This window comes from Pseudorasbora parva, chromosome 11 (genome assembly GCF_024679245.1).
Source record: "Pseudorasbora parva isolate DD20220531a chromosome 11, ASM2467924v1, whole genome shotgun sequence".
Taxonomy (NCBI): Eukaryota; Metazoa; Chordata; class Actinopteri; order Cypriniformes; family Gobionidae; genus Pseudorasbora; species Pseudorasbora parva.
In genome coordinates, this window is record NC_090182.1 from 15,980,990 (window position 1) to 15,993,678 (window position 12,689).

Here is a 12,689-nt window from a genome sequence, read left to right on the forward strand (position 1 = left end):
TTAACATAATGACGGCCGAGTTGTGCTTGCGTGATAGTAAATTACACATGTACTGTAAGCGGTGATGGTGTTAATGATTTACCTCAGACATGAGCGAGAGTGAGCTTCAGTGCATCGTGCTCGGACTGCAGAGTGTGCTCAGTGAAAAAACGCACTTTTCTGTCGTCTAATAAAAGTTATGCAGAAAATATGGTAGCTTATGTAGGCTATTACTGCACTTCCATAGCAGGAAAAAAATATTACTATGGAAGTCAATGGTTTCAGTTAACTGTTTGGTTACTGACATTCTTCAGAATATCTTCCCCTGTGTTCAGATGAAGAAAAAAATCATACCGGTTTGAAACAACTTGAGGCTGTGTAAATGATGACAATTTTCATTTTAAAGTGAATTATCCCTTTAAGGGGAATGGAAAGTTGTGTTGTGATTTCTTTCAGTCTTAATTTTCTATTGTAACATAAGCGAATGCAGTGTAAAGCATTAAGTTCACTATAGGTAACTAATCAACTGTAGTGTAATTTTTAATAACCACATAACAGTCGGCATGAAATACTAAATAATGAATAGACACAAAACTGTTTTGACCAACATTTATTGACAGAAATACTGTTTTACTGAATTCCACAGAGGTGTGTAATAAGTCATTAAAAAATAAATGCAGTTACAGCTAAATTAATTGTCAGAAAACAAACAGCAATAAATCAAATAGTGACAATAAATCACATCGATTTTTGCCACAAACAAATTGTTGATTTTTCTCAGCCGTTACAGATTTCTGGCATACTGAAGTTTCACCAGCTGGTGTTGGTGCATTCTGGGCTGGAGAATCCAGGTTGTGCTGTCCTCCTGTGTGATGCGATGAATAAGGGCAGAGTTCCCTAATGCTCAGGGACGATATGTAGGGTTCAGACCTGGCCTTGATTAAACCTAGACACGTAGCTGTCTATCACTTCCTGTTTGACTGGTTTGTCAAACTGGGATGCAAGATCCTCAGGTATGGAGATTTTCAGAATATTGTCCATATAAGGGGTTGGGTCCACAACAACAAACTCAAAGATAAGTTCCAACAGTTTGTCTACATACTCTGTACAAATAGAAAAAATGATGTTATTTTCAGTTTACTCTTGTGTTGCTCAGTATTGTGGCTACATAGCTTTGTATATAAAATTGTATATAATGTGTCTTTATTTGAAAAATAAAAAATTAATGTTAAACTTCTGATATTTTGTCTGTACATACAATGACTATTTTGCATTTAAAGCTACACTATGTAACTTTTCTGTCCGCTAGAGGGCGCCTATTCAAAACAAAGGCATAGTTTGACGATGCTAAGTTTTAGCACAGAATCTTGGGACATGTGGTTTTCACCTCACAGCCAGTGGAAAATACTGGGATAGGACTCGGGCAGAAATCATGTTCATGGATGTGATTATTAACGTTACTGTAGAATTTCCGCTCTTCAGTCATGAGTATGGGGTAATGCAGCTCTGTTTATGATATTAGATACAATCTTTTTCAAACAATTATTTAAGTGTGTTTAAAATTATGTTATGAGTGCTAGCGTGCTAAAGATAGAGTTCAGCGCTTCTCCCAAATAAAACCGGAAACCGAGGGTAACGCAGAAATGACCCGATTGACAGGCGACTCTCAGACGTCCCGGCTCCTTGGTTAAAATAACAATTTTCTCATAATTTACATAGTTGGAAACATTTGGGATATTTTAAGAACTAAACTGAACAAAATACAACACTGGCCTGGTGGTGTTTGGATATTTTACTGCAAAAATCCTACATAGTGCATCTTTAAATAAAAGATGTTACACTCACGGAAGGTTGGTTCTACTTTCACTGGCTTTGCAGAGTATTGTCCTTTCTTGTATTTTGGGAAAACCACCTTAAACAGTGGCTCTCCAGCTGCTGTCGTGGTCTGGGGACGCCCAGCATTTTCATTAAAATATAGGGCTGCCAGGTAGAGTCTATAGAGAAGAAATATTGGTTTTAAAATGTGTATACACTCCTTTCCCAATTATATTGATTTACCTGCATAACATTCCCAGGAAAGAAAAGGACACATTCTTCGGCGCAAAGCGCAGAATTACTCTGTGGAACGCCTCCAGTGATGAGGTCTGATGGTGAGGGCTCAGTTTTTCAACATCCTTCAGAATCCTCTTGTTTCTGAGGATCTTCTCTAATCGAAAGAAGGCAGGTGTCCCTGGTGGGGAAGTGGAACTGATTTAACTTTATATTTAAAAACAAAGTATAAACAAAAAAAATAACTTACATAATTTAAGAAAATATTTTTTTTATGTCTGTCATATGCACAGACACAAGCTATATTGCCACTGCTAATAGGGTAAAAACACCTGCTCTCAACCACTTGCTCTTGTCTGTTGTAGTGCGTTGCGGATGCAAACACCGTGGGAAAATGGGATCATCATGTGTGTGCATGTCTTGGATATGATTAAGAATTGACGTCCACTTTGCCACTCGCTCTGGCCCTGATGAAGAAGAAGCCGCTGTCCAATACATGTGGTTTTTTATACTGCGATACCACTTCTGCAGTTTTTTACTGTCTTTGTTCCGAGAAATCCTCAGCAGTTTCTTTGATACTCCTAAAAATGTGAACAAACAACTTTAATTCAGCCATGCAAAAAGATACAGTGTTTACTGAACACAAAGTAAAATAAAAGTTTTGTAATAAAATGTGTCTGTGAGACTATGACAGGCAATAGGCACATAAACAACCCATACTCAGGCAGGAGCTAATACCTTTTACAATGTGCCATACATCATAATATTGTGTGATGTTGGCCTCACGCAGGTATTTTTGTATTTGAGGGTGCCGATCTGTAACAATGCTGTCCAAAGTCACACCATGTGCCCTCAAGAGATCAAGGCTCCTCCTCAGACCCTCTTTCTCCATGTTGTTGCTCCCTCCAACTTCATTACTCTGATTACAAAATAAAAAGGCATTTGACAACTGTTGCCAATGCGTTATGTTAGCGAATAGCTACACAGTAAAAAAAAAATCCCTGTGCCTTTTTTTCTGTACATTTACTTTGTTACATTACAGACTTATGCAAGATGTAATTAATATGCAATGTTAGACTCACCTGAACTAGTTGCAGATCAATAATAGTGCTGGTCCTTAGGTCCATCATTGAGTAACTTCTAAACTTGGAAAAATGACCTTTACATAGAAAATTAGTGTTTACTTTGTATTACAATCAGTATTTATCATCATTACTCTGTATGTTTTGCTTTCACAGTAATATGTAAACCGTTGTTCAGCGTTTAGTACCTGGTGAATCTGTCCTCATGTCTCCACCTAGGACAATGTTCTGCTGCTGTCTGAGCTGCTGCAACATGCCATCCTGCGCTGTCTTCCAGCTATGTACAATTGCAGGCTGTATGTACCTCCGGGCATGAATTCGAAAGGTTGTGTAGGGGATCATCTTCAGTTTCATTGCCTGGAATATCTAAGGTCAGAAAAGAAGATTCCTTCATTTAGCTTGACTTCAGGAACAGTGTTCTTCATTTCTTTAAGTTCAGGGTTGATCTTTGTGATATTAGCTGCAATAGTAAATTATAGGATAGACAGTAAAATCCTCACCAACCTACCTGTTTAACTTTGTGAAAAGAGGCACCATTGGCATACACGGCAACAGAAAGCTGGAGGTTTCCTGCAGGAGTGCTTTGTATAATTGGCTGACTATTCCATTTTCTGAAGAAGTCACAGTGTGGGCAGCGTTGTTCCACAGAGAGGAATGTGCCAAATACTGTTCTTCGTACATTGGCAACACGTTGACACACAGGGCACTGCTCAAAGAGCTGCAGCAGGCAGTTTTCATAAACAATGTAAGTGTCTTGTGAACTGGTTTTGAAGACTCAAAACTATTAGAATAATAAAGAGTTACTTAAATAATTTCCATATTCCACATAACATAATACAAAAAAATTAATACAATCAATTTAACAAAAAAATAGCTTGTCACTTACGTCACATCTGTCGGCTCAGTCAAGGTCGTGTCAGAGTCAGCTGGATCATAAGTGGAATCCATAGGCTCTTCCACATTCATACTTGAGCTGGCTCCAGAAGGGTTCTCCTCTAGCTCCAAGCGAGATCTCTTATTTGGCACTGATGATAGCGGTGGCATTGATGGGCCAACACCAATATTTGGGAATAGCATAGTTGTCTGTGTGCCTGTTACATAATAGTTGACATTTTAATACCGTAGAGTAATGTTATATACAGTCCCTGACAAAAGTCTTGTCGCTTGCGTACAAATTGACCTAAAGCACCGCTGAAATATATTTCTAATCAAGATTTTTTTTACAAGAAATGGCTCATTTTAATCCCACCAGCTTTTGTGATAATGTTTCAGTGAAAAACTAAACTTTCAAAAAGTATTCTAATATTCACAGCTTGGTAAAGCCCATTGAGTCAATTTTTGCAAAGACATAAGTGTTGTCACCTTGTCATATGAGCTTCACCTGTGACTAATAATGGATCAATTAGGTCTCAAGTGTGTATAAAAAGAACCCCAGTACGCTAGACCTTCACATCAACTGCAACTAGACCTCTGCAAACATGCCTAAGATTCACCCTGAGACTAAAGTTTTGATTATCAAGAGGCTGAAGACCAGATCCACTGCTGATGTGGCAGACACCTTCAATGTGTCTCAGCGTCAAGTACAGAGGATAAAAAAAAGATTTGAAGATACTGGAGACGTTTTTGACAAGCCCAGGTCAGGCAGACCCCGCAAGACAACTGCTCGAGAAGACCGTTTGTTGGCTCGAAAATCCAAGGCCAGCCCATTTACCACTGCAGCAGAGCTCCACGAGACCTGGTCACCTGAAGTCCCTTTGTCAACCAGAACAGTTTGTCGGATTCTGTCTCGAAATGGCCTCCATGGTGGAATCAGTGCCCAGAAGCCAGCACTAAACAAAAGACAATTGAAAAACCGTGTGGCATTTGCCAAGGCCCACAGCCAGCTAAAAGGATGGACGCTGGAAAAGTGGCAGAAGGTGGATTTTTCAGATGAATCTTCTGTTGAATTACACAACAGTCGCCGCAAATATTGCAGGACACCTACTGGAGCCAGAATGGATCCGAGATTCACCCAAAAAACAGTGAAGTTTGGTGGCGGAAAAATCATGGTCTGGGGTTACATCCAGTATGGGGGTGTGCGAGAGATCTGCAGGGTGGAAGGCAACATCAATAGTCTAAAATACCAAGAAATCTTAGCTACCTCTTATTCCCAACCATAAAAGAGGCCAAATTCTGCAGCAGGACGGTGCTCCATCGCATACTTCCATCTCCACATCAAAGTTCCTCAAGGCGAAGAAGATCAAGATGCTCCAGGATTGGCCAGCCCAGTCACCAGACATGAACATCATTGAGCATATGTGGGGTAGGATGAAAGAGGACGCATGGAAGACGAAACCAAAGAATATTGATGAACTCTGGGAGGCATGCAAGACAGCTTTCTTAGCTATTCTTGATGACTTCATCAACAAATTGTATGAATCCTTGCCAAACCGCATGGATGCAGTCCTACAAGATCATGGAAGTCATACAAGATATTAAATTTGAATCTCAGCTCCACAACTTAATTTGCTGACATATTTTTGTATTTGCAGTAAATTTGTTCAATTTCTGTATAGGCGACAAAACTTTTGTCTGGCCAAAATTTGACCTTTCTGTCTTGATTAAATGATAAATATTTTTTCTGTGAAAATTATTTCAGTGCATTAAACATAATTTGGGAGGGTTTTAGCTATGAGCATATGAGCTATTTCTAACACCAATTAGTTAATTAAAAGTCAGGTTAATATCAGGTATTTCTAGAAAATAGATAAGCGACAAGACTTTTGTCAGGGACTGTACATATATATTTTATACACACACACACACACACACAATGGAAAAAAAGTATTTAAACACCTTTCTATTTTGCAAGTTCTCCCACTTGGAAATCATGGAGGGGTCTGAAATTGTCATTGTAGATGCATGTCCACTGTGAGAGACATATCCTTAAAAAAACAAACAAAAAAACAATTACAATATGATTTTTTTAAACTATTTATTTTTATGATACAGCTGCAAATAAAGTATTTGAACACCTGTCTATCAGCTAGAATTCTGACCCTCAAAGACCTGTAGTCTGCCGTTAAAATGTCCACCTCCACTTATTATCCTAAATTAGATGCACCTGTTTGAGGTTGTTAGCTGCATAAAAGCCACCTGTCCACCCCATACAATCAGTACGAATCCAACTACTAACATGGCTAAGACCAAAGTCTCCATCAGACTTGGGCTTCATGCAAGATCTTCACCTCATGGGGTCTCAGAGATCCTAAGAAAGATAAGAAATCAGCCCAGAACTACACAGGAGGAGCCGGTCAATGACCTGAAAAGAGCTGGGACCACCGTTTCCAAGGTTACTATTGGTAATACACTAAGGGTGCGTTCACACTTGTAGTTCGGTTCGTTTGGTTAGTTTGGTCCGGACCAAAAAACAAAAACAAACATAATAGTCCTGGTCCGCTTAGCGTTCACACGGGCATTTTTAACAGCGAACCTAAAGTTACCGAACCAAAGGCATAGGGAGACGGTCACAACCTGATTGGTCGGCTTATATGACGTAGGAGCTCGTTTACCGAACATGCAAAACAATGCTGTGTGCGGATTACACGCGCGGGCATTTTATGCGTGTACATATGGCATTATTTTTTACCAGAGAACTCATGAAGAGCTCATGAAATGTTCACAACATTCAAAACAACGCTGTGTGCTGGATTAAACGCGATCATTTTATGCGTGTAACACATATGGCATTATTTTTTACCAGAGAACTCATGAAGAGCTCATGAAATGTTCAAAACAACGCTGTGTGCTGGATTAAACGCGGTCATTTTATGCGTGTACATGTGGCATTATTTTTACCCGCTGAGAACTCATGAAGAGCTCATAAAATGTTCAAAACATTCAAAACAGCAGCAGGATTTCCTCCGTTGTGCAGAAAAGAGACGGCCGTTCTGTCGTCTGTACCTGCTAATAATGGGCAACACGGGAACTTTGATGAGATGAGCCAGGTATGCTTTTTGTGTGTTTTTATAGCATTTTCGAAACATGCTCGTCAGACCAAATATTGATGAGGCTCTTCCTCGTTGCTCTACGTTTGCCCTCTAACGTTAAAGTTACTCATTTTGGATAACGTACACAGATCTTTCCGCGTCGTCAAATCAGCTGCATTATGCGTGGCATCTTGTGACATTATACGTCTGGTTTTTGGTCCGTTTACATGTGTTTGGTCCGTGTTGCGTTCATATATCAATCGAACCGCACCAGAGTTCGTTTGGAAGCGGACCGAGACCCATCTTTTTAGCGGTCTCGGTCCGCTTGTTTGGTGCGCACCAGAGTTCGGGTGGCAGCGTTCACATATGTTCAAATGAACCGCACTAACCGAGCAACCGCACCAGGGTTCGTTTTAATCGAACCAAACATGACAAGTGTGAACACACCCTAAGACGTCATGGTTTAAAATCATGCATGGCATGGAAGGTTCCCCTGCTTTAACCATTACATGTCCAGGCCCGTCTTAAGTTTGCCAATGACCATTTGGATGATCCAGAGGAGTCATAGGAGAAAGTGATGTGGTCAGATGAGACCAAAATAAAACTTTCTGGTCATATTTCCACTAAAGCTGTTTGGAGGAAGAAGAATGATGAGTAACATCCCAAGAACACCATCCCTACTGTGAAGCATGGGGGTGGTAGCATCATGCTTTGGGGGTGTTTTTCTGCACATGGGACAGGGCAACTGCACTGTATCAAGGAGAGGATGACCGGGACCATGTATTGTGAGATTTTGTGAAACAACTTTCTTCCCTCAGTTAGAGCATTGAAGATGGGGCAAACGACAGCCGAGGACAGAACTAAACATTCAAACATAGCCTGGTTCCACTTTAGATCTGTGATAGTCTGATTTTATTTTAGATTTTGGCTTCCAAAGATTATAATAATAATATTTTATGTCTAACGCAACTTAATTCCCTTTGCAGCAGTAGCCTAAGCGGTCATTTCTCCATGAAACTCAAACGTAATGACAGAATCAGCACGATCAGTGATTGTTGTAAAATAATGTCTAGCTACTGTTGGTAAATTGTGGGACGCGTTTTATAATAAAAAGAGCGATTAAAAGCACAAAAATGTGCACAAGAGATTGTTCCCAAGTCGGCGCGCGCTCTGAAACAGCCTGCGACAAACGAGCAAATTACACTTTCGGTTTCACACTCGCGTCTGAACGATCAAATGTACACAAACATCTATGTCAAAATGACCGACTTGGAGTCTCTTAAACACAACACAGTTTATGTCTAAAATAGCCATAGTTATTATGGATATAGTCGGGAGAAAATGTAGTGCATCTGCCTATTATCAGTCGCCTATAGATCTGCACATCTGTCTTAAAGAGGCAGTGGTGTAAATAAACATGCTGGTGAATAACTGGGCATTAAGCAACCAAATGCCTAGAGCAAATCACTCACAGCTCTTGAATGAATATCTTCAGCTTTAATAAGCATTAATGTGGCTATTTATGATAAACTATGCAGTGTTATTTTACATTTGATTACTAGAATTCTTCCTGAAATGAAAGCACTGTGTATTTTTATTAATTGTGTGTATATATATATATACAGTCTTGTTCAAAATAATAGCAGTACAATGTGACTAACCAGAATAATCAAGGTTTTTAGTATATTTTTAATTGCTACGTGGCAAACAAGTTACCAGTAGGTTCAGTAGATTCTCAGAAAACAAATGAGACCCAGCATTCATGATATGCACGCTCTTAAGGCTGTGCAATTGGGCAATTAGTTGAATTAGTTGAAAGGGGTGTGTTCAAAAAAATAGCAGTGTGGCATTCAATCACTGAGGTCATCAATTTTGTGAAGAAACAGGTGTGAATCAGGTGGCCCCTATTTAAGGATGAAGCCAACACTTGTTGAACATGCATTTGAAAGCTGAGGAAAATGGGTCGTTCAAGACATTGTTCAGAAGAACAGCGTACTTTGATTAAAAAGTTGATTAGAGAGGGGAAAACCTATAAAGAGGTGCAAAAAATGATAGGCTGTTCAGCTAAAATAATCTCCAATGCCTTAAAATGGAGAGCAAAACCAGAGAGACGTGGAAGAAAACGGAAGACAACCATCAAAATGGATAGAAGAATAACCAGAATGGCAAAGGCTCAGCCAATGATCACCTCCAGGATGATCAAAGACAGTCTGGAGTTACCTGTAAGTACTGTGACAGTTAGAAGACGTCTGTGTGAAGCTAATCTATTTTCAAGAATCCCCCGCAAAGTCCCTCTGTTAAAAAAAAAGGCATGTGCAGAAGAGGTTACAATTTGCCAAAGAACACATCAACTGGCCTAAAGAGAAATGGAGGAACATTTTGTGGACTGATGAGAGTAAAATTGTTCTTTTTGGGTCCAAGGGTCACAGGCAGTTTGTGAGACGACCCCCAAACTCTGAATTCAAGCCACAGTACACAGTGAAGACAGTGAAGCATGGAGGTGCAAGCATCATGATATGGGCATGTTTCTCCTACTATGGTGTTGGGCCTATTTATCGCATACCAGGGATCATGGATCAGTTTGCATATGTTAAAATACTTGAAGAGGTCATGTTGCCCTATGCTGAAGAGGACATGCCCTTGAAACGGTTGTTTCAACAAGACAATGACCCAAAACACACTAGTAAACGGGCAAAGTCTTGGTTCCAAACCAACAAAATTAATGTTATGGAGTGGCCAGCCCAATCTCCAGACCTTAATCCAATTGGGAACTTGTGGGGTGATATCAAAAATGCTGTTTCTGAAGCAAAACCAAGAAATGTGAATGAATTGTGGAATGTTGTTAAAGAATCATGGAGTGGAATAACAGCTGAGAGGTGCCACAAGTTGGTTGACTCCATGCCACACAGATGTCAAGCAGTTTTAAAAAACTGTGGTCATACAACTAAATATTAGTTTAGTGATTCACAGGATTGCTAAATCCCACAAAAAAAAAATGTTTGTACAACATAGTTTTGAGTTTGTACAGTCAAAGGTAGACACTGCTATTTTTTTGAACACACCCCTTTCAACTAATTGCCCAATCGCACAGCCTTAAGAGCGTGCATATCATGAATGCTGGGTCTTGTTTGTTTTCTGAGAATCTACTGAACCTACTGGTAACTTGTTTGCCACGTAGCAATAAAAATATACTAAAAACATTGATTATTCTGGTTAGTCACATTGTACTGCTATTATTTTGAACAAGACTGTATATATATATCTCTCTATCTCAAAAAGTACCGATAAGAATACCGTTAAAGTACCGGACCGATGAGCAGTATCGGTAAGAGTAGTAATACCGTTAAAATCTTAACAATACACATCCCTACATGATACAAGTGCAAACATTTGCTTCTTTTTCCAGCTTATTATTGGTCAAATACACTCAAAATTATCAGTGCACATCTGGAAGAGTATTAACATAAACACAGTCATAAACAGTTCAGGAAGAATGAGTTACAGGAACGGTGTTTAGGATCCATGCGTGCGTTATTTGTTATTCAAACTACAAAAAGACAAACGATCACACTGCTCTTGACTGATCAACTTGTGTAACTTTAATCTGTAGGCTATTTGATTTTTTACAAAGAACATTATCCAATGTTATTTTAAATGTAATTACTTTGCATTTTTTTTAATTCCGTTTCTTATCTGAATGTAGACATACCTGAAAAAAATAAAGCAGTCTATTTCATTTGTATCTTGTATTTATTTGTGCTATTGTTTGTAATCTGTTTATTTGTTCTTATTTTAATTCTGTTTAGGCTTATTAGGTTTACGTAATTTTTTGTAAAAAATAAAAATAAAACAATGAATAAAAAGTTCTGTTGTCATATTATTATTATTTTTTATTTCTTACTGTGGTATCGATTTAGTATCGTTATCGAGGTATTTTAGTCTGGTTTCGTATCGAAGTCATAATTTTGGTATGACAACACTACTCTGTAAGATGTATATCAAGGTTCTGCTGTGGCCTAGCCAGTCTCCAAACCTAAACCCAATAGAGAATCTTTGGAGAGAACTCAAACACTGTGTTTCTCAGCGACAGGCCAGAAACCTGACTGTTCTAGAGAAGATCTGTGTGGAGGAGTGGGCCAAAATCCCTCCTGCAGTGTGTGCAAACCTGGTGAAAAACTACAGGAAATGTTTGACCTCTTTAATTGCTTTAAAGGCTACTGTACCAAATATTTACATTGATTTTCTTAGGTGTTTCAAATACTAATTTGCAGCTGTATCATACAAATACATAGCTACAAAATCATACATTGTGATTTCTAGATTTATTATTTAGTTAGATTATGTCTCTTATAGTGGACATGCACCTACAATGACAATTTCAGATCCCTCCATGATTTCCAAGTAGGAAAACTTGCAAAATAGCAGGGTGCTCAAATACTTATTTTCGTCACTGTATATAAATAAATATTGCTACTGGCAATACCACAAAAACTGAATACACGACTTTACACTATATAGGATCAGCAAACCTGTGCTTTTGTAGTTTGGACGTACAGGTTTCATTGAGAGCTGTGTGTCAACAGTGCACGGTTTCTTTTGGCTGGCCACATCTTGCACCATAGCCAAAGATGTGCTTGCCTATACCAAAGCAAATAAGTGATCAGATAACTTATTCTAGCGTAATATTAAAAAACCAAGTAGTGTCTTAAATCATACATATTTGCAGGATGTAACAGTATTTTGCAGGTATTGTGTTACCATTTATCTTCATAGAGTAATAACAGTTACAACATGAATTGTATTTAGTTTTTCTGCGTTAACATTACTTCTTAATCAGTAACAGACACCATTATAAACCATCTTACAAAAGTAAGCGTTATACTTTATCACCAGCACACCGTCTGTAATAACACAATAACCATAACGCGTTGTTCATTATAAACGTGGGGTTATGAATTATATTGAGAACGTCAATACGTCATACATAGAATGCCCAGTTACACTTTAAACTTTAGCCGCATTCATCGTGAAGCGATTTGCAAAGATTACATAAAGGGTAATAAAACGTTACACTCACTTCTTCTGGAGGTACAGCAAGAACACGAATATTTGGTACCGATCCTTTTTTCAGGAGCAGCTTCTTAGCAAAACCTGCTTTATACTGACCCTGGTTTATAAAGCAGTCTGGTGAGAAATGATTCGCGCAAACATGAAAGCATTGACGTGGATAGGGGGGGATATTCCCGTCGAAAACAAAACTCAGCCACTGCGTTTTCAGCGGTTCAGATTTAGGAAGATCATAATGACTGCTGTGTTCGTTATTACACCCAAGAACAGAACACCACAATCGCTTAGACGCCATTCTGCTCCAGCCAGCGTATAAACAACAGCTCGGCTCGCTCAGGGACAGAGAGGGCGGGACTGTGTTTGAAACTTCTTCTTCTTCTTTGGGTTTTAATGTCAACTTGCATCCTTGATGTTGCATTACTGCCATCTTCTGGTTCTAATTATTTCCCATATACTTTAGTCGTCATATTCTTGCCATTAGTCCTGTTTTAGTCAGAAAGCAAATACAATATTTAATAGTAGGCTACTTCTTCACTTCTACTAT

At 38.9% G+C, this 12,689-nt stretch overlaps 1 protein-coding gene across 8 annotated transcripts; it reads right to left on the minus strand.

Annotated features, from left to right (window-relative positions):
- Positions 1-618: 618 nt before the first annotated feature.
- On the minus strand, positions 619-12,485 carry LOC137092237 (uncharacterized). 8 transcript variants are annotated; one of them, XM_067456502.1, is made up of 12 exons: positions 12,156-12,485; positions 11,633-11,716; positions 5,946-6,034; positions 3,997-4,201; positions 3,619-3,891; positions 3,299-3,476; positions 3,111-3,187; positions 2,767-2,947; positions 2,361-2,609; positions 2,038-2,209; positions 1,825-1,973; positions 619-1,082 (listed from the first exon to the last, which is right to left on the minus strand). In XM_067456502.1, the coding sequence occupies exons 6-12, from the start codon at positions 3,462-3,464 to the stop codon at positions 904-906; spliced, it is 1,173 nt and encodes a 390-aa protein (XP_067312603.1). In that variant the 5' UTR covers positions 3,465-3,476; positions 3,619-3,891; positions 3,997-4,201; positions 5,946-6,034; positions 11,633-11,716; positions 12,156-12,485; the 3' UTR covers positions 619-903. The 8 variants fall into 8 exon arrangements, with proteins under 8 accessions (XP_067312603.1, XP_067312601.1, XP_067312605.1 ...); XM_067456500.1 differs by having other exon boundaries at positions 11,608-11,716; XM_067456504.1 differs by lacking the exon at positions 11,633-11,716.
- Positions 12,486-12,689: the final 204 nt, after the last annotated feature.